At 43.3% G+C, this 22,502-nt stretch overlaps 1 protein-coding gene across 2 annotated transcripts; it reads left to right on the top strand.

The window, feature by feature from the left end:
* The first annotated feature begins 1,467 nt into the window (after positions 1 to 1,467).
* On the top strand, positions 1,468 to 22,502 carry baz1a (bromodomain adjacent to zinc finger domain, 1A). 2 transcript variants are annotated; one of them, XM_078175333.1, is made up of 30 exons: positions 1,468 to 1,605; positions 1,925 to 2,067; positions 6,049 to 6,327; positions 7,403 to 7,564; positions 8,659 to 8,760; positions 9,245 to 9,332; positions 9,776 to 9,898; positions 10,053 to 10,295; positions 10,587 to 10,682; positions 10,792 to 10,930; positions 14,049 to 14,180; positions 14,318 to 14,644; positions 14,722 to 14,887; positions 15,036 to 15,164; positions 15,305 to 15,378; positions 15,526 to 15,629; positions 15,841 to 16,073; positions 16,160 to 16,380; positions 16,561 to 16,691; positions 16,795 to 16,940; positions 17,423 to 17,568; positions 18,080 to 18,151; positions 18,267 to 18,349; positions 18,503 to 18,667; positions 18,842 to 19,080; positions 19,164 to 19,316; positions 19,392 to 19,567; positions 19,649 to 19,851; positions 20,791 to 20,878; positions 21,081 to 22,502. In XM_078175333.1, the coding sequence occupies exons 2-30, from the start codon at positions 1,955 to 1,957 to the stop codon at positions 21,254 to 21,256; spliced, it is 4,509 nt and encodes a 1,502-aa protein (XP_078031459.1). In that variant the 5' UTR covers positions 1,468 to 1,605; positions 1,925 to 1,954; the 3' UTR covers positions 21,257 to 22,502. The 2 variants fall into 2 exon arrangements, with proteins under 2 accessions (XP_078031459.1, XP_078031460.1); XM_078175334.1 differs by having other exon boundaries at positions 1,506 to 2,067.

Raw genomic sequence — 22,502 nt, forward strand, 5'->3', positions numbered from 1 at the left:
GATTAATCAATTTATTATTATTATTATTATTATCATTATTATTATTATTTAATTTTAAAGCTGTGACAACTGAATAGATTAATCAGTAGCTATTTTAAAAACTGATTTATAGTTTAAATCGTTTCTCAAACATGTAAGAAAAATATTCATATTGTAGTTTATTTGTTTTGTATCAAATTAACCAGAATTTATTGAAGACATCACCTTTAACTCTATTTTATAGGACAAATAGATCATAGATCAGTGACTCAATTAATAGAGGAATTGGGCTGATTAATCAATTAATATTTAAAGTTACTGACAGTTGCAGCCTTTCTAATATTACAACATTATTATTGTAATTATCATTAGTATCATTGCTATTATTATTATTGTATGGTTCTACTTTAACTTTTATCTTCTTCTCAAATTTATATGTACTTCCTCTATTTATCTGAACTTATTTCTTTTTATCTTATTCTTCTTCTTATAATTATTATTTATTTTTTTTTTAAAACTGCAGCAACTGAATTGAGAAAATATTGGGCTGATTAAATGACTTTTTTTTTCAAATTATTCTATCAGTTGCAGCCTTTTCTGCTCATTACTGTTATTACAATCATCATTATTATTATTGTTATCATTATTGTATGGTTCTACTTTTACTTTAATTCTCTTCTCGTTCTCATATATTTTTACTACCTCTATTTATCTGAACTTATGTCTGTTTACATTATTATTATTGTCATAATTATTATTAATATTAATATTGTTTTTTAAGATGAGAAAACTGAATAGATTGAGCAGCTATTTTAATAACTGATTTAAAAATATTGGGCTAATTAATGTATTTTTAAGTTACTGTTGGTTGCAGCCTTTTTATTATTACTGTCATCATCATTATCATCATTATTATTGCAATGATCATTATTAATATTATTATCATTATGTTACGGTTTCTACTTCTACTTTCACTCTCTCTTCGTTCTCATGTATTATTATTATTTTATTTATTTAAAGCTGCAACAATTGAATAGATTAATCAGCATCTATTTTAGTGACTGATTCATAGTTTAAATCGTTTCTTAAACATGCAAAAAATGTATTTAAATTAATTTAGGACGTCACCTTGAACTCTGTTTTATAGGACGAATGATCAGTGACTCACTTAATCGAGAGAATATTGGGCTGATCAACCATTAGTTTTACTATTTTTACAATTATCATTATCATCATTGTATGGTTTCTACTTTCACTTCTTCTTGTTCTCATATATTTTCACTTCCTCTATTTATCTGAACTCATGTCTGTTTATATTATTATTATTATTATTATTATTGTTAGTAGTATATGTAGTAGTATTATCTCTGACAATATGATGTCTTCAAACTCATTTATAAACTTGTATAACATCGATTAGATTTACCGATCCGTTCATTTTGATTGATTTCTCTGTGTATCAGAGGATCTGACCGGAACTCTGAAGTTTCCGAGCTCTGTGAGGGTCCATGAAGTAGATGCAAACTTGGTCAACAAGCCGCCAGTGAAGCAGCTTTCAGCTTCAGCCCGGGACTTCTTCTTCCTCACTTTGGACCGCGGATTATCTCTTCATCTTTACACAACTCGGTAAAGTCCGTCAGAGACGAGTTTCTACTGTGTTCTACCGACAGGGAGCGGGAGTAGAATGTGTGTTTCTATTGTTTAACAGTAGAAACGGTAGAGTCATCTCAGACGGTGAGGAGCACACTTCCATGTGGGCAGATTATCACCGACTCTCTGAACAAAAGACCCGCTCTCCTCCTCTCCGCTTCTGCTCGGTTTCCCCTCCGTTACTTTCCGGTCAGGACTCCGGTTCTGCACCGGGACCGGAGTTTGGTTTGTTTAGCGGCAGTTTGTGTGTCCGGTTCGGTCTTTGTGACCCGGTTTCCCTCCTTTTTTTTCAAAGTGCTGCCGGCGGACGCGGAGCTGCTGCGAGATGCCGCTTCTCCACAGACGAGCCTTCATCCGGCAGAGACCTCCGGCGGACCTGCGGCCGGACGAGGAGGTCTTCCTCTGCAAGATCACACACGAGATCTTCAGGAGCTACGAGTGAGTCTCTCACACTCACCTGTCTCACCTGTGGGCCGCTTTAAACACCCGTTGGTCCCGCTGGAGTCAACTCTGACTGACAGTTGGTCGGTTGGCAAACTTCCAGACGAGATAAACTTCAGATAAATAAACTTTATTCACAATGATTAACAAAAGTTGTGTCAGCTGACAAACACGTCAAAGTGTCTGTGCAGAGGCGGAAAACTGGCTCGGACAGGTAGATGGTGTCGGGCGAGGACAGGTGTAATGTTAGCCCAAGTTAGCTAGCTGACTTAGCTAAAGCTGCTAGCTGTGTTAGCTAACCGTTAGCTGAGTGAACAGCAACAAGGCAACAAGGCCCGCTGTCACCAGACACTGTGTCAATAAAGTTTGGACTGTCAAGTACACCTGCTCAGGTTCAATTAGACACACTACACAGGTGATGTTGGACAGTTTGACATCAGACAGGAAACATGAATTATGGTAATGTGAAAAAAATATTATATAATTATACATATAAAAAAAATTGTAATGTAATAGGTTACAAATTACTAGTTCCCTTGTTAAAAATCGAATGTTACTACTTTATTTACTTTATCAAATTAATGTAGTTTATTACATTTGGTTACTTTTTGATAACTTTTCTAACAAATGTTTTGAACTGGATTATAGAGATAAAGAAACCATTCCTGCATGACAGAAAGATGTAAAGCAACACAATGAATTTTCTACACTAGGCTACATACAGACTTTTTACTGGAAAGATTATATATTCGGATGTAGCCTCTTTGTAATCCCCAACATTTAGATTTATTACATACTAGCAAATATATATATTATAGAAGTTATGTTTGGATGTATAAAATTGGATTGTTGGGCTACCCACTTGAGCTAGCATTATTTATTTATTTATTTATTTATTTAAACCTTTATTTAGAAGGGACAATGCACATTAATAAACATCAGTATGAGATACAGATGTAAATATGCCAGAGTTAGCAGAACTGCTAATTTACTCCCTTAGTCCCTTCCAAGTTAGCTGTTTAGATCACACATACAAATATACGCTAAATGTTCAAACGTTAACAGTATATAGAGATGCTACACATCACTAGCTTGGTTCATTTCATTTTATTAAAACCATGAGTCATTCACATTTACCGGCATGTTGAAATGACAAGTGGTGACTCCCTTCCTCTGAAGTTGTCATAAAGTCAGAACATGTGTCCTGTGAATATTTGTTCCTCGAATACCCAGTAAGTAAGTTATTCATATTCCTCTAGTCTGTAAGGGTCCACCGATCAAATGAATCAAAAGTGTTTTTCATTAAAATGAATCCAAGTTATAAATATTGTTTTAACAGATTGAAGTAGTGTTGTGTCAGTATGCTGGGTGATGTAATCCTCAAGTGCCATGAAACAAGTGTCATAACATGTCATTAATATGTTATCTGAAGCCTGATTTTTATACAAGTAATATTGCCACTGGTTCTCCCATCTTTGCTGAGCAACAGATTTGTGCTGCTGGGAGGCTGAAATTCTGATAGAAGAAAAACTTATGTAACCGAGACATACCGGGCAAAATTTTAAATAAGAAACAGGATCAAAAATATTTTCCTGTTATTTCCAAATCGTACCTGACCAAACCTGCACCATAAATACTATATCCATAATAAATCTGTATTTATCATTATATATTGATTGTTATCCAGATGTATCACTGGGACACACACCTACTCATATAATACGTCATTTTAAAAAAATATCAGATATGCCTGATATATAACAATGTATTTGGCTGATAACTGTATCGATATATCCACTTTTTTACCACCTAATTTTAGTCATTATCAAGTCTCTTCTGTAGTGGAATTAACATCATATTATGTATACATACTCTTATGACAGCCCACCAGCAGATGAAGACATGAAATACAATACTTTAATGTATGTAATATTCATTCATTGTGCGAAATAAGAAAAAGCTTGTTGGCCCATTCTGATTTTAAAGCTGATATTGGCCGATACCAATGATGCACCGATATTATCGTGCATCCTTAATAAGCTGTATAACAAGTATGATGCATGACACAACATGATGACATATGATATGAAAAGTACTTAAGAACAATTTAAAATCTTGATGTGAACTCTTAACTGTTGATCTGATGCCAATATCTGTCCAGACTATGTATCAGTGACTTCTGTGTTCATGTAGCTGCTGATGGATCTTTCCTCCAGCAGACATGTTGACTGGTCACAGTAAGAAAAGCACAAGTGTTCATAATAGGGATAATAATAATAATAATAATAATAATAATAATAATAATAATAAGGCATTTTATTTAAAGCGTTTTTGTGGGAGACCAGAGAGGATAGAATTGCAATAATCAAGACGGGATGTGACCAGAGCGTGAATGAGAACAGCAGTGCAGTGAGGTGAGAGAGACAGCCGAAGACGGTTGATATTGCGTAGATGAAAATAGGCAGACCGGGTAACATGGTTAATGTGTGCATGGAAGGAGAGTGTGCTGTCAAGGATGACACCCGGACTCGTAACCTGAGGGGAGGGAAGGACTGTGGAGTTGTCAATGGTGAGAGAGAAACTGTTTGGCCAGAATGGACTTTGTGCCAACAAGGAGTACCTCAGTTTTATCACTGTTGAGTTTGAAAAGGTTGTGTAAAAACCAAGATTTAATTTGGGGCGGGAGATTGGAAGTTGGCTTGGTGGAAAGATAGAGCTGGGTGTCATCCGCGTAGCAATGGAAGTGAATGGCAAATTTCCTGAAAATCAGACCAAGAGGTAACAGATAGATTATAAATAGTAGAGGGCCTAAGACAGAGCCCTGGGGAACACCGCTTTGACAGGAGAAGCTTGGGAACTGTAATTTTTGAGGTGTACATACTGAGTGCGGCCAGAGAGATAAGAGTGAAACCAGGTGAGGGAAGTGCCAGTGATGCCGATGGAAGCTTTCTAACAAAATGGGATGTGAGATGGTATCGAGGGCCACACTCAGGTCGAGAAGAGTCACGATGGTTAGGACACCAAGAGTTGGCTGCCATCAACAGGTCATTGGTAAATTTTAATCAAGGCTGTCTCTGTACTGTGGGAGGAGCGGAAACCAGATTGAAATTGTTCATACAGATTGTTATTTGACAAGTGGGCATGTATCTGAGCAGCAACCGTTCTTTCGAGTATTTTGGAAAGGAAGAGTAAGTTAGAAATAGGCCATAAGTTTTTCAAATTGTTAGGATCTGCACCAGGTTTCTTGAGAAGTGGAGTTATAGCAGCTGTTTTGAGAGATGACGGAACAAGACCAGAGGTAAGGGAGGAGTGTGTAATGTCAGTTATTCGCAAGGACAGGGAAGGTAGACAGATTTTAACTAGGTGGGTAGGAAGGGGGTCTAACTGGGAGGTAAATGATATACCGGTTTTAAGGTATGCAGTGATATTAAAGTTGTCGGTTATGATACCGTGTACATTTCCTAACATACAATATCGGGAAAAAATTGCGATTGGACAGAAAATCTCAACTTTATTTTAATTATTTTCAAAAGGAAGACTTGTTACACAAACTTTCATTGTCAAAATGGTTTTAAGTTTCAAGTATAGTAATAAAATGTTCATGCAATAGAAAATAACCCTTCCATTTTAATTTCCTGTGAAACTACAATATATTTTCTGAGATGGTTATCATACTGTGAAAATCTGATACCATTGCAACCCTAGTTCATAATGACACTAACGATGGCTCTGTTCTGTTCAAGTGCCCCAGTAAGAGTGACAGTGAGCCAACATGCATGATACGAGACACCTGATTAATTTCATTATTTACAGCTGTGTTGTTGCCACTGTGATGTCTGTGACACAGACCTCTTAAACTCACCACTTTAAGATTCTATTTAAAGTTCTTGTGTTGAAGTCAGTGTGATGTTTTTATTGAATCACATGAAATCATCAGATTTGTGTGACAGGAGGTCTCACTCTGTTCCGTCTCCTCAGTGAGTTCTTCGAGCGGACCATCCTGTGCAACAGTCTGGTGTGGAGCTGTGCTCTGACGGGCAGGGCGGGCCTCACCTACCTGGAGGCAGTGGAGAGTGAGCGGCGGGCGAAGCAGAGCCTGCAGAGCTTCCCTCCGTCTTTGCTGGTCCCTCTGCTCCACCTGGCTGCTCTGAGCCGCCGCTGCAGACTGTCAGAGGTCTGTGAGGATGTCTACGCCTTCGTCAAAGACCGCTTCTTCCCTGGAGAGACGGTGGAGGTCACAGGACGCAATGGAGCCAGGTACTGAGGGGGGCTGAGGAGCAAGACTGTGCACATTCACATTGCACAAGAGCTCGTTCAAAGTTCAAATTCAGTTTTCAGATTTAGGGTGCTTTCAGCCCTAGAGTGGTCTCCTTTGGTCTGAATCAGGGACTGTTTTTGTCACAAAGTTGTATAATTGCCTAGAGTTGGTTCGTGTTCTCACGGCAGCATTTACAAGAGGACCAGATCAAATGCCTTGTGTGAGAAAGCTGCTCTTGATTGTTCAGAATTTTCATGTGGGAAAAATCCAGGAAGTAAAGCAAACGTTGAAGAAGAGTACACTTGCAAGATAAATGTGACACTTTCTAATGTCACAATGGAGGGACAACTACGCAGGTTGATTTTAGCGCTGCTCATCGTGGACTATATTGCTGTCATTGTTCATTCTAGTCAAACCATACAGTTTGAAAACGAGGCGTGGCTCCAACTAGAAAACAATGTTTTGATGCATTGGATGTGCTGAATGTGCATATTAAGGCAGTACAGGAGGAGGTGCACATTAATAATCCTCCACTCGCAGCCACTGGTGGTATTGCAACGAAAAAATCCCCTGCAGCCTAAAAAGCAGTTTCCCCATAGACCACTATTGTGAAAGAGACGTCTGTAAAACTGCTGACAGGACACCTTGAACTACAAACAAGGTCACTTATGACTCTTTCTATTGTGAATGTTTGATCTATGCAGGTTTTATATCTGTAAAACCTTCCTTAAGCCAAGAAAAGTGATTTAGATAAAGTCTGTGAGCTGGGTGGGAACTCATGGGCGGGGCCAGCAGGAGAAACATTACTGCACATATTCAGTTGGCCACATACCGCAGAAGTAAAACCAGGAAGCTAGAAAACTTTTTTGGTGAACATGCCAGGTGAGCAACTCCATTGGAATGAACAGCAGCCATTTTGCCATCCGGTGTCTTGGTATTATTAAAATCTATGGAAACAACCCTCAGTTCTGTCAGGAGAGCACCTGAGTACAAGTGAGGTGATGTCATCCCCTCCCTCTCTCTCTCTCTCTCTCTCTCTCTCTCTCTCTGTGTGTGTGTGTGTGTGCATGCTAGACACACGTGTGAGATCCTGCAGGTTCACTCTCCTCACTCCAGCGCCAACGGAACGCCAACTGCCAACGGCCACGCCAAACCAGCTGACCGTGACACCATCGTGATCAGCGACAGCGACGACGACAGCAAACCCTTCCAGAGTCCCACTGCACAAGTCAATGGGTCAGTAGGTCAAAGGTCATCTGGGTCTTATGGTCAGAGGTCATTGTATGCAAAGGAAGGGTGTGTCAGATCTATTGTTATTATTATCAAAAGAAATAGTAGTAGATTATTTTTCTGTCTGTTAAAAATGAATTGTTGCAGTTGCCTGATTTATGGTCCTGCATTAAATCAACGACGTCGCTACGTTGTAGTGTACGTGGCTACGCAGAAGGCTCGCCCCCGGCGTAGCCTGACGTGCACCTCCCCAAAAATGTAACTACACGTCGAGGCGAGGCAGACCCAGCGCAGACTGAGGGGGTTGTGATTGGTTTGCTTGGTAGCAACGCATTTCCGGTTCCGTATTTCCAGATTGCGCCATCCCCGCCATCTTTAAACATCTTCTGTTGCGATGTAGATGTTACAGTATTAAGGCCCATTTATGCTCAACGTTCAATACGGATATGGAAGGAGCCGTCTGTCCATGCTCCGCGCTCATTTCTCTGTGACCGGAAAAGCCGGAAGCTAAACAAAGAATCAACTAGAGACGACAATAACCATTCAGGAAAGGAACACAGCCTCCGACCGCTCTGGTGGTGAATTGCACCGCGACGAAATGGAGTGACGGAGAAGTTCGAAGGGTTCACGACGGCGTCACGGCAACGACGTAGGTACGACGTAGGTACGTCGTAGGTACGCCGCAGGACCATAAATCAGGCTTAAGTCTCAAAGGAACTGTGTGAAGACGATATATGTCCTCAAGTGATGTCACTTAACTCCATGATGATTTAAGACTACAAATTAGAAAATAAATAAAATCTGAAGGTGTGAAGACAAAAGTGAGACCTCTGTAGGTCTGGATAACACACCACAGCTGTCAGAGGGAGAGGTGCACTGTGGGTAATGTAGGCAGCAGGCTTTGACAAGGGAGATGAATGAGTGGAACGAAAACAGACGATATCTCTGATTCCGCTGCATAGACTTTGATCCTTTGTTAAAAACTTTCCATCGTGAGTCTGACGATGTTGTGAAATACCTCCGTGTAGGACTCCTTTAATGTGTGTGTGTGTGTGTGTGTGTGTGTGTGTGTTTGTGTTTGTTTGTTTGTGTGTCCACAGGAAGAAGACAAAGGCTCTGAGTCCGTCTGTGTTCAAATACACAGTGAGGCTGATGAAGAAAGAACACAATGAGCCCTTCATTGTGAAAGCCAATCAGATCAGGTGAGACACTATGACATCATCCATACTGTCTGTCTCTGTGTTACCTGTCTGACAGACACGCAGAGTAGGGGTGGCCAGCCATCAATAATAAAACAATTAAAGAGACAAAAAGAAGTTATTTCAATTTATAAGCTTAGTTTACTGATCGATCAATAGGTGAAGCTGATAGTGACTGTTAAGAGCGCCCTCTGCTGGACCACCAGGTCATTACAATTTGAATATTTAGTTTGTTCAAACAGAAAAAGCGAGTCAGGAATAATTTCATCTAAGACTTAGTGTGATCCCGAAGTTTCCAGAAAGAAAACAACCTTAAACACATCATCAGCATGTTCTGTGTTTCATGTGAACATGTAGAGTTTATTTCGAATGTGTGCAGTTTAATTTAAACATGCAAAGTTTTATGTGAACATTAAGTGTTTCATGTGAAATGCCTATGAGGAAACTGTCTCTGCTGATGTTTAATGCTCATGTTGTGTCTGTCCAGTCGCAGGAAGACGAGTGTGTCCAGAGAGAAACTGAAGCTGCTGTTTAAACAACACTGTGAACTTCGCTTTGGGACCGTCACAGTAAAGGTGAGAACAGCATCACACATCATGTAACACATACTGAGCGAGGTTTACACTGTGATGTGTCAGTCCATAGTATGAACAGCTGATATTCCGGCAGTGCTAACCCAGACCAACCTTCTGTCTCTATAGTGACAGTTAATTCCAGCTTGTTACGGGACTTCTTGTGCACTTGACAGTCAAACAGGAACCTGCTCCTATTTTAATCTCCAAGAGGTGATACAGGAAATGCTAAACACTATAGGATAATGATGTCAGAGGAAGATGAAGATGTATGTTGTTTTAGTCTGTCCTGTGCCTCACCAGAGGTCGTACAAAATAATCTGTGGTTTCTGTTTTACTCATTGTGAAACATTAAATCTCAGTCTGAGTAAAATTATTAGACTGATGAAACTGTAATGTGTTGACAAAGACTTCCTGTGTGCTAATGATTACTTCCTGTGTGTCAGCCCTCCACAGAGAAGAAGTACCGGCTGTCGGAACAAACCTTCTCTCAGTTCTTCCCTGATGAGCCCCCCCTGTTCCCCTTCAGCCCCCCCTCTAAAGGTGGAGGCCGGGGCTCACCTGGACAGGTGAGTCTGATGGCTGTGTGCGGAGGAGATAGATATATAAGTGTTTGTAGTTAATATTGATTAGTAATATAAATGTAGAATAAGGAGTTCAAGTAGTATAAGTAGAGTGAGTATTATAAGTATACTAAGTGTGTGTGTGATGTGGGTTTTTTAGGCGAACTCGTCGCTGCTGAAAGCGGCGGAGGAGAAGCTGAAGCTGCTGCAGCAGAGGGAGGACATGGCAGCCGCAGCTCGGGACAAAGCTCGGCTGAAGAAGGAGAAGGAGGAGGCGCAGGAGGCCAAGAGGAGGGAGAGGGAGGACAAAGAGAAGCTGAAAGAGGAGCAGAGGAGGAGATTTGAGGAGGAGAAACAGAAGAGGAGGGAGGAGAAGGAGCGCAGGAAGCTGGAGAAGGACAGGGTGAGGTTTTATCACCGTTATATTAATATTAATGAATAAAAAAAGGCAACTTTAAAACGATGCATTTGCTTCATTCTTGTCAAACATAACTCACTGAATTCTTTCTCTAGACATTTAGAATTACTGACTGACACAACTCTAATACTGTTTATACTCCATATATTTCTTAATATTTATGCATAACTCATCTAAATAAGTTGATACCAAAATCATAATTTCAGCTCCAACAACAACAACAATAATAATAATAATAATAATATTTAATAATGATACGTTTGTCGTAATTTTCAGGAGCGAGAAAAGCTGAAGGAGGAGAAGAAGAAATACGCTGAGCGACTGAAACTGTGGAACAAACCCAGAGAAGACATGGAGTGTGAAGACTTGAAGGTCAGTGAACGCACCACAGTCTCTGTTTCTGTCTCTGTGTGTGAATAAAGGTTATATTGAATTGAATGATCTCTGATGGACGAGTGTTTGTGTGTGTTGGTTCCACCAGGATCTGCCCAGTCCGGTTCCAGTGAGGACTCGTCTCCCAGCCGAGCTCTTTGGTGAAGCACTGATGGTTCTGGAGTTCCTGCAGGCCTTTGGCGAGATCTTTGGCCTGAAGGACGAGTTTCCCGATGGAGTCTCTCTGGGTGAGAACACTCTATCAGAACTGGATTAGGACCCTGAGGTTCTGCACAGGGTTCTGCTCCCAGTCTGTGGTGCTGTTTCTGTGCTGACTGATGTAGTGGAAGTTCTACAGGTTGAGTGGACTCTAACAAATGTTTCAGAGATTCTGACGGTTTTAACATTAGTTCTAAAAGATGTTGAGTTGGTTCTACCAGATATTGTGAGGGTTCTAGGAAATGTTTCCTTGGTTTTAGCAGACATGTTGCTTCAAGCTGATGTTGAGTTGGTTCACACAGATGTTAAGTTAGTTCTAGCAGACATTGACTTTGTTCTGGCAGACATGTCTTAGGTTCTAGCAGACCTTGCATTAGTTTTAGCAGATGTTGCATTGGTTCCTCCAAATGTTAAGTTGGGTCTCACAAAGGTTTGTTTAAGCAGATGTTGTGAGGGGTTGAGAAAATGTTTTGTTGATTCTAGCAGATGAGTTGGTTCTGATAGATGTTGTGTTTAGTCTAGCAGATGTTGAGTTGGTTCTAGCAGATGTTTTGTTGGTTCTATCAGTGTTGAGTTTGTTCTAGCAGATGTTTTGTTGGTTCTGATAGATGTTGTGTTTAGTCTAGGAGATGTTGAGTTGGTTCTAGCAGATGTTTTGTTGGTTCTATCAGTGTTGAGTTTGTTCTAGCAGATGTTTTGATGGTTCTAGCAGATGTTTTGTTGGTTCTATCAGTGTTGAGTTTGTTCTAGCAGATGTTTTGTTGGTTCTATCAGTGTTGAGTTTGTTCTAGCAGATGTTGAGTTGGTTCTGATAGATGTTGTGTTTAGTCTAGCAGATGTTGAGTTGGTTCTAGCAGATGTTTTGTTGGTTCTATCAGTGTTGAGTTTGTTCTAGCAGATGTTTTGTTGGTTCTAGCAGATGTTGAGTTGGTTCTGATAGATGTTGCGTTGAGTCTAGCATATGTGGAGTTGGTTCTAGCAGATGTTTTGTTGGTTCTAGCAGATGTTGAGCTGGTACTAGCAGATGTTGTGTTGGTTCTAGCAGATGTTGTGTTGGTTCTAGCAGATGTTTTGTTGGTTCTAGCAGATGTTGCGTTGGTTCTAATAGATGTTTTGTTGGTTCTAGCATATGTGGAGTTGGTTCTAATAGATGTTGCGTTTAGTCTAGCAGATGTTGAGTTGGTTCTGATAGATGTTGCGTTGATTCTAGCATATGTGGAGTTGGTTCTAGCAGATATTTTGTTGGTTCTAGCAGATGTTGAGCTGGTACTAGCAGATGTTGCGTTGGTTCTATCAGTGTTGAGTTTGTTCTAGCAGATGTTTTGTTGGTTCTATCAGTGTTGAGTTTGTTCTAGCAGATGTTGAGTTGGTTCTGATAGATGTTGTGTTTAGTCTAGCAGATGTTGAGTTGGTTCTAGCAGATGTTTTGTTGGTTCTATCAGTGTTGAGTTTGTTCTAGCAGATGTTTTGTTGGTTCTAGCAGATGTTGAGTTGGTTCTGATAGATGTTGCGTTGAGTCTAGCATATGTGGAGTTGGTTCTAGCAGATGTTTTGTTGGTTCTAGCAGATGTTGAGCTGGTACTAGCAGATGTTGTGTTGGTTCTAGCAGATGTTGTGTTGGTTCTAGCAGATGTTTTGTTGGTTCTAGCAGATGTTGCGTTGGTTCTAATAGATGTTTTGTTGGTTCTAGCATATGTGGAGTTGGTTCTAATAGATGTTGCGTTTAGTCTAGCAGATGTTGAGTTGGTTCTGATAGATGTTGCGTTGATTCTAGCATATGTGGAGTTGGTTCTAGCAGATATTTTGTTGGTTCTAGCAGATGTTGAGCTGGTACTAGCAGATGTTGCGTTGGTTCTAGCAGATGTTTTGTTGGTTCTAGCAGATGTTGCGTTGATTCTAGCAGATGTTGCGTTGGTTCTAGCAGATGTTGTGTTGATTCTAGCAGACGTTGAGTTGGTTCTAATAGATGTTGCGTTGGTTCTAGCAGATGTTGCGTTGATTCTAGCAGACGTTGAGTTGGTTCTGATAGATGTTGCCTTGGTTCTAGCAGATGTTGCGTTGGTTCTGATAGATGTTGTGTTGGTTCTTACAAATGTTGAGTTGGTCTCACAGAAGTTGCATTGGTTGTAACAGAAATCCAGTTGGTCTTAGCAGATGGTATGGGGTTCTAGAAAATGTTGTGTTGGTCCTTTCAGATGTTGCATTGGTTCTAGCAGATGCTGAGTTGCTTTAAGCAAATAATAAGTTGGTTCTAATAGATGTTACGTCAGTTCTAGCAGATGTTTAGTTGGTTAACACAGATGTTGATTTTGTTCTGGTAGATGTTGCTTAGGTTCTAGCAAAGGTTCAGTGGTTCTAGCAGACGTTGAGTTGGTTAAAGCAGATATGTGTTAGTTTAAGTAGAAGTTAAGTTGGTTCTAGGAGATGTTGAGTTGGTTCTAGCAGATGTTTAGCTGGTTCACGCAGATGTTGACTTTGTTGCTGACGTTGCTTTAAGCAGAAGTTAAGTTGGTTCTAACAGATGCTGTGTTGGTTTTAGCAGATGTTTTGTTGCTTCACACAGATGTTGCTTAGGTTCAAGCAGACGTTACGTTGTTTCTAGCAGATGTTCAGAGGTTCTCACAGATGTTCCGTTGGTTGCTGTGGAGACTGGAGCTGCTGCTCCGCTGAGCGAGACAATGTTACTGAAGTTGTAATAAACACATTAAGACCACACTGAAGCTGCTGTTTCTGCTGGTGATGTTCTGATGTTTGTCTGATCGTCATCACTGGATGTGACTTCAGTCGTAGGTTGTGAGTACGAGAACTGCAAGTAGAGGATGAGACGACGACTGGGCACAGTGAGACATGTGACTAGATGATCGTAATTTAGAAAAATGCAGCGCAGTGACGATGCAGATGTTTCATACACCAGATGTTTGTAAGGCAGACCCATCAGTGTGCATTAACACATGTTAGACCCGTTTGTACATGAGTCAGCTTTCACTGTGTCACTTTAGTCTGCGTCATGCCCTCGCATCCATGTGACCATATGAAAGTTTTAGTCCCACACTCGCAGGATATGGTGGCATATGCAACCATTTTGGGGCAGCCTAGTGCCCTGTAACAGATCTTGTGTTGGTTCTAACAGATGTTCTCTGTTCACAGAGGTTCTCGAGGAGGCTCTGGTGGGTTCTGATCCTGAAGGTCCTCTGTGTGAGCTGCTGTTCTTCTTCCTGTCGGCCATCTTTCAGGCTCTGGACGAGGAGCAGGAGGACTTGGCTAAAGAGCAGGCTGAAGGTCAGACACAAACACAAAATGTGTATATAATGTGTGTGTGAAATCGTTGTCTATGTGCAGACCTGTCAGAGGCTCTTGACAATGACTGTGTGTTTGTGTGTTGTGTATATAATGTGTGTATTTTTTTACTCGTGTAGGTGCAGACCTGTCGGAGGCTCTGGACGATGACTCTGATGCAACACAGTCAGCTCTCAGTGCTGTCGCCGCATTGGCTGCTGCCTGGTCCCAGCTGCATCAGGGCTGCAGTCTGAAGCAACTGGACCTGGACAGCTGCACATTGTCGGAGATCCTGCGGCTGCACATCCTGGCGTCTGGCGCTGACTGTTACCACAGCAACGCTAAGTTCCGTTACCAGAAGCAGGGCGGGTTCACACTGATGGACGACCCGTGTGTTGAGCTGCGTGTGGCCGAGCCGGCACTGCTCAAGAGGCTGACGTGCACCTCAGTGTACGACCTGGCGCCAGGTAAGTAATCAGTCACACTGTGATGATTGACTTAGATAAATATCGATCAGTTATTGATCAGTTATTGATGTGATCAGGGGAGAAGCTGAAGATCCTGCAGGCACTGGTGGGGAAGCTGCTGACGTTGGCGTCCAGCAGAGACGTGATCGAAGACTGTGTGGAGGAGCAGAGAGCCGCCAGACAGGAACTGAGAGAGATCAGAGCTGAACAGCACCGCCGAGACAGAGAGGAGGCCGCACACAGGTACACACTTTACACACAGGTACACACAGGTACACACTTTACACACAGGTACACACTGTACACACCTGTTTGTTCTTTAAGGACAAAAACCCTTAAGAATCAAATGAATTGAAAAAGTTTAAACTCCTCTTCCTTGACTTTTCTTCAGGGTCCGTCTTCGTAAAGAGGAGAGGCTGAGGGAGCAGGAGCAGAGGCTGAAGGAGAAGGAGGAGAGACTGAAGGAGCAGGAGGAGAGACTGAAGGAGCAGGAAGCGAAGGGAGGAATCCCAACGAACAGGTGGAGAAACTGACAGCAGTTCGATAATGTGTCAACATGATTTTAACCAGGAGCTGAGAAATGCTCTTATTCTGAAAAGTCAATCCACTAAAAATTTGAAGGAAACTGAAGCATTGTTGACGTGTTGTCTTTGCCTGCAGTGAGACTCCTGTACAGCAACGCACTGAGGAAGACGAGGAACAAAACTCTTCGTCCAATGATAAGAAGACAAAAGGTAAGGCAAAAAAAAACATTAAATCTCAACTGAGCTCTTTTCAGTCTCTCCTCCTTTCCTCAAAGTCATAAGTGTCTCTTCTTTTCTCCTGAGTCACGACTGTCTCCTCCTTTCTGCTGAGTCATGAGTGTCTCCTCTCTCCTCCAGCTAAAGGTAACCAGAAAGACAAACAGACAACCTCTGACCCCAAACCTCTGTCCTGCCCCCCCACCAGCCTGACTGCAGAGGAGCAGGAGAAAGAACAGGAGAAGGTACATCATTGTTCATGTCTTTGTATTCAACAGATAATGATGCTCAGAGATGATATGTGACATGATTATTGTGCCGTTACTGAACTGTTGCCTCCAGTTTGTTTTACATTAGCATTGCATTAATTAATCAGAGCAGTGGGTCACAACTGAGTTGGTGTGGAGTTATATTTCATAAAATCAGAGTGATCTGAGCGCCTTGTTCGTCCCGCAGGTTCGAGAGCTGCAGGAGAGGATCCAGAAGGCGGCGGCCTGCACCTGCCTGCTGCCTCTGGGCAGAGACCGTCTGTACCGCAGATACTGGCTGCTCCCCTCAGCCTCCACCCTGTTCGTAGAGGACGACTGCTTCGGCCTGACGGAGGACATGCTGCAGCCACGCCCTGCACAGGACGCCACAACCAAGGTGGAGGATGAGGAGGGGGTGAAGGAGGAGCCCGCCGAGGGAAGGTGAGTCACTCAGTTTGTTAAACATGAGGAGCTCCGGTGTGTCAGGGAGACGTTTCTAATAACGATCAAACCTTCCTCCTGAACAGCGCCGGCTCAAGCCCCGCCCCCCTCCAGACCTGTGGGCTGCCAGTCAAACGTCCCAACCAGTGGTCGTTTTACTCCTCGATGGAAGAGGTGGATCAGCTGATCGAGGCTCTGAACCCTCGAGGTCACAGAGAGAGCAGCCTGAAGGAGGCGCTGCTGCAGGAGAGAGACAGACTGACACAGCTGCTGCAGAATTGTGACAGAAAGAAATACAGCTACACAGGTAAATATACACAGGTAGATATACACAGGTAGATATACACAGTTGAAAATATTTATGTAAATATACACGGATAAATATATAAAGGTAAGTATGTACAGTTAAATATACAGAGATGTGACTACACAGGTAAATAAACACAGGTAAACCACATGTAAACACTCACTTGTTCTGTTTGTCCAGATGACCCGGAGTCATCCCGATCTGTCCCAGAATGCACTGCTGCAGCTGAGACTCTGATGGAGGGGAGACTTAGAGACCTGCTGCTGGACATTGAGGACAGAATCCACCAGGGAACTCTGGGAACTCTGAAGGTACACACACACACACACACATACACACACACACATACACACACACACACACACACACAGCAGGTAATCTCACACTCACTTGTCTCTCTGTCTCTTTTCTCAGGTGATGGACAGACAGGTGTGGCGCTCTGCACTGCAGGCAGGAAACTACGAGCTGCTGTGTTCTGACGGCAAAGAGAACGGAGGGATGAACGGACGAGTGGAAGCCATGGAGGTGGACTCACCTGCCCAGCTAAGAGCCAGAGACAGGTAGAGTTAATAGCAGTCAGTCTGCAGTTGTGTTCAGCAGGTTTTCTGGTTTTGATCCAGTATTACGTCAGCAAAAAGGTTCTGGGAAATAGAGTTTGTGTTTTTATTTTTCATCCAATCAGGATCAAGTTTCAAATCTGCTTATTTAATCTTTTAATCCTTTTTAATATGTACAGAGAAATAAGAGCCGCCTGCTGACTCATCTGATTTTTGTTCTGCTGTAAAAAATTAAAAGATTAAAAAAGGTTTTAAGTTTAAAATGTATTTGTCCACATCACTCTACTCTATTTTGAACTAGTTCACACTTCCTGCAGCTAGAGGGCGCTGTCTGTTAACTGAAGAACGAGAATTCCTGTTTGTCTTCTTCTTCAGTGTGTCACTGTCTGTGTGTTGTACACCATCTATGTTCATATGTACAGTATATGTATTACATTTGTGTGTGTGTGTGTGTGTGTGTGTGTGTGTGTGTGCATGTGTGACAGACTGCAGGAGCTGAAGTGTGACAGTGTGGCGGCGTGCAGCGGCAGTGGGACTCCTCAGGTGGTCAGCAGCTCAATACGAATCCTGGCTCAGGCCCTCGGTCACATCGAGCAAGGCATCGAGAGGCGCTTCCTCAAAGCTCCGCTGGGTGAGTCTGGAGCCAGAGCTGTTAAAGTGTTGAACCGTCACGATCCGGTGCATGCAGCTGCACACAAAGTTTCGCCTGGAAAACTTTTAGCTGTACACTGTTAGCAAGCTGATTGGCTATGAGTGAGTCACACTATGGCGAGCACCAGTGAAACAGTGGAGTTGGTAGACCTTCTTGCAGGTTCCCACTCAGCTACATCCTCTGCACGTGTTGGTACTAAGTTAACTTTGCTGCATAAATTAACAGATATGGATGTGTCAGCGACTCTAGAAGCGTCCATGAGTGTGGAACAGGGTGTCACAAGGAGAAGGCAGATTAAACTGACTGAAGCTGAGCTCGTATACAGCGTCTCTGAATGAACAGACCATAACACACACGAGAAGTTTGCAGTCATCTGTCAGCTAGATGCTAGTGGAAGCTAATGGAAATGTAGTTAGCAATGACTTATCACAAGGTCTGTGTATATATACCTGTCTGGTTTCAATAACACCTGGCTCCTCCCCCCAAACAGGTGACGAAGACTCAAAGAAAGACCAGAAGACAAAGAAGAACAAGAAGAAAGATGAGGACCAGGCCAGTGATGGTACTGTTGTTTGAGTCTTTGTTTGTATTTCTGTCAGTTGAATCATATTCAGTTCTGATCTCACCATGAGCTGTAAACTCGCTGTAATGTCTGTCTGTCTCTGTCTGTCTGTCAGATGGCAGTGACAGCGGTCGTGTCATTAAGACAGTGTTGGAGCGATGGAGGGAGTCTCTGCAGTCCTGTTCAAGTCTGTCTCAGGTCAGAAAAACATACACACTTCATTTATTATTGTGTCATACACTCATCTATAAGTCATCATACACATCCTAAATATGACGATGTCTCTGACCTGTGATCAGTTTGTAAAGTTCACATCATCTGTTGGATTAACACGCTGATGTGTGTGTCCAGGTGTTTGTCCACCTGTCCAGTCTGGAGCGAAGTGTCCTGTGGTCTCGCTCCATCCTCAACGCTCGCTGTCGCATCTGCAGACGCAAAGGAGACGCCGACAACATGCTGCTGTGTGATGGCTGCGACAGAGGACACCACACCCACTGTCTGAGGCCTCGTCTCAAGGTACACTGAGTATACCGACCTTGTGAGGCTCCGCTGACCAAAAGTATCTCTTATCTGATCACTTGATTAATCAATGGACTGATTGATAGAATACTTGTTTACTAAAATAATCAATAGCTGTAGCTAGGTCTGTGTTAGCATCGTGCTAACACTAAACACGTCTGTTTGTTTCAGTCGGTTCCAGAGGGCGACTGGTTCTGTCCAGACTGTCGACCCAAACAGAGATCCAGCCGCCTCCCGTCCCGTCAGCGCTCTTCTATCGACGAAGAGGAGGAGGAGGATGGAGAGGAGGAAGAACAGGAAGATGAGGAGGAGGATTCAGAAGAGGAAGAGGAGGAGTCAGAGGAAGAAGACGAGTCAGAGGAGGAGGAGGAAGAGGAGGAGGAGGAGGAAGAAGAAGAAGAAGTGGTGACGTAAGTGTGCGAATATTTCAGCCTTGTTTGTCACCACTGAGATCTGTCTCAAACAGCAGCGTCTTCTCTCTTTGTCTCTGCAGCGCCAAGAAGAGCATGGCCCCGCCCTCTAAAGGCAAGAGTCAACCGACCACGCCCAAAGGTCAACAGGCCCCGCCTCCTAAAGGCAAGAGTCAACAAACCACACCCAAGAACAGCGCCGCCGCCTCCACAGGGAAAAACTCATCAGCATCCAAGTCAGTATCCGTTTTATCTCTGATCTCAGTTTGCTGTGGCTGTGATCCAGGGTCACTAATTCTGTCACGTCACAGGTCCTCAGGTAAGAAGACCACACCCCCCACAGCCAAGGCCAGCACGTCTGCAGGTAAAGCTCTAGCCCGCTCTGGGAGTCGAAGCAGCGCCCGTCTGGGCCAAGAGATCCTGGCACCAAACGGCAACACCAAAACTTCACCTGGTCAGAGCGAGGCCCGCAAGAGACCACTAACAGGTAAACAACCAGTCAGTCAACAGTTAACACCTGCCGACAGGTAAATATCATCTCTAACCTCTCCCTTTGCTCCTCCCCCAGATGTGGCTCCTCCTCCTAAACCTTCCAAACCCATCCTCCCCCCTTCATCATCATCATCATCATCCTCCTCGTCATCATCCAGCCGACGATCCTCCGGTAGGAACCATGGCGTCCACGAGTTTTCCGCCTGCGAGCAGCTGACCGTGGAGCTCGTCAGACATGAAGACAGCTGGCCCTTCATGAAGCTGGTGTCCAGGACTCAGGTACACTGTTGATATGTACACACCTGGATACACAGGTACACACAGATATACACACACCTGGATACACAGGTACACACAGATATACACACACCTGGATACACAAGAACACACAGATATACACACACCTGGATACACAGGTACACACAGATATACACACACCTGGATACACAGGTACACACAGATATACACACACCTGGATACACAAGAACACACAGATATACACACACCTGGATACACGGGTACAGTGTCACTACTTCTTCTCCTCCTTCTTCTTCTTCTTCTTCTTCTTCTTCTTCTTCTTCTTCTTCTTCTTCTTCTTCTTCTTCTTCTCCTCCTCCTCCTCCTCCTTCTACTTCTTCTCCTCCTCCTCCTCCTCCTTCTACTTCTTCTCCTCCTCCTCCTCCTCCTTCTACTTCTTCTCCTCCTCCTCCTCCTCCTCCTCCTTCTACTTCTTCTCCTCCTCCTCCTCCTTCTACTTCTTCTCCTCCTCCTCCTCCTCCTCCTCCTTCTACTTCTTCTCCTCCTCCTCCTCCTCCTTCTACTTCTTCTCCTCCTCCTCCTCCTCCTTCTACTTCTTCTCCTCCTCCTCCTCCTCCTTCTACTTCTTCTCCTCCTCCTTCTACTTCTTCTCCTCCTCCTTCTACTTCTTCTTCTCCTCCTCCTCCTTCTTCTCCTCCTCCTCCTCCTCCATCTCCACCTCCTTGTTCTCCTCCTTCTTCTACTTTTTCTTCTTCTTCTTCTTCTTCTCCTCCATCTCCACCTCCTTCTTCTTCTCCTTCTCCTTCTCCTCCATCTCCACCTCCTTCTTCTTCTCCTTCTCCTTGTCCTTCTTTCTTCTTGGATATATTGTGAGCTGAGGAGCTGATTGGTCTGTCAGTCAGATCCATGAACACACACTGACAGTATCTACCTGTCTGTATCTCACCTGTCTGTCTGTAGGTCCCTGACTACTATGACATCATCAAGAAGCCGATCGCTCTCAGCACCATCAGAGAGAAAGTCAACAACTGTGAATATCAGACAGCAGGTGAGGACACGCACACACACACACACACACACACACACACACACACTTACGTCCAATCAAGATGTGATTAAGAAAAAAGTTGCTTCACACAGCTTCCTGTTTCAATAAAAACTGAAAATAGATTTTTATTTTCTGTCAAGGAAGAAATAATTAAGTCTCTCTGTGTCTCTCTTCCTGTCTCTCTCTCTGTGTCTCTTTGCAGCTGAGTTCATCGCTGACGTGGACCTGATGTTCTCCAACTGTCTTCAGTATAATCCTCGTCACACTAACGAGGCGAAGGCGGGACATCGCCTGCAGCAGTTCTTCCAATCAGAGCTCAGCAAGCTCGGTCTATCAGAGCGCAGCCCGGCCCCGCCCGCCAAACGCTCCCGACACTGAACCAAACGCACCCCTCTGACCTCAACGCCGTCCACTCTGCTGATTGGTCCAGGGACGAGGCATGTTCCCTCCCGATGCTCCTTCATGACCTTTGACCCCCGCCACCTGTCGGTCAGAACCAGCTGACAATCAAAATGTTTCATCAGCGACGTGACTGCAGAGTTCAAAGGTCATGAAGTCCAAAATTAAAACACCTTCTTAGACTCTGAGCTCACCTGGTCTGTCAGACCAAATAAAGTTACAGTCTGGAATCTGAGCTCACCTGAGATGGACCCTTATTTCCTCTCACCTGATGACATCATCACATGATCACATGACCTGGCGCTTCATCCTTTAAAAACCAAACCCTGTGTTAAAGTTTCACTGTGAGTTCATGAAACTGTAGAAAAGTTGTGGAGTGTGTTTCCTGCGACCTGCTGACGTTCAGGGCATTAACTTCCTGTTTGTGTTTGTGGACAGACGGACATGTAGCAGACATTCCTGTGGTGCTGTAGGACAGTAGAGACAGTAGAGACAGAGACAGTAGAGTCTACTCAGTTAGAAAAGTAAAAACCACTAAACAGAGTTCAGCTTTGCACTGACAATTTAAAAAAAAAACTCCCATCAGGCCGTTTGTTTTTCGCTCAGGGACAAAAAAAAATTGATTTGAATAAAAAGATATTTTCTAACAGTGCAGCTGGTTTTTACTGACACAGAGCATCACCATGGCAACACGGTTTCAGGCTAAATATCAAACCTAAAATTAAAATATGTGCACGTGATGCGTTCACCAAAACAAAATCATCTCCAGCTGTTAATGAGCCTTAAAGGGACGGTTCACAACCTCCTCTCGTCTGTCACTCATGTCTCAGGATGACCTTAGCTTAGCTTAGCTTAGCATTGAGACTGGAGCACAAGGTGTGAGACAATGTAGAAAGTAAAACATGTGGAACTGTCCCTTTAAAAGCCTGAGCCTGGGGCCTCTGTGGATTTGTAGTTTTTGTATTTTTGACTACTGTTTTCCCGCTTTAGGCTGTTTTTGTTTGACTCCTTCTTCTGTGGTGTTAGTGTGACTGCTGCAGCTCAGTCAGAGTGCGTGTGTGAGCGTGTGGTTGTATGGGTGTGTGCGTGTGTGTGTGCAGCTGTACACTACACTGGAGTCGCTGCATATTTATTTAGTTGTGCGTTTTCTTTATTTATGACTGATAGGCGCTTCCTGATGCTGTTTGTTGTTCTCATGTAAAAAATAAATGGACTTTTATAACCA

This window comes from Epinephelus lanceolatus, chromosome 15 (genome assembly GCF_041903045.1).
Source record: "Epinephelus lanceolatus isolate andai-2023 chromosome 15, ASM4190304v1, whole genome shotgun sequence".
NCBI lineage: Eukaryota > Metazoa > Chordata > Actinopteri > Perciformes > Serranidae > Epinephelus > Epinephelus lanceolatus.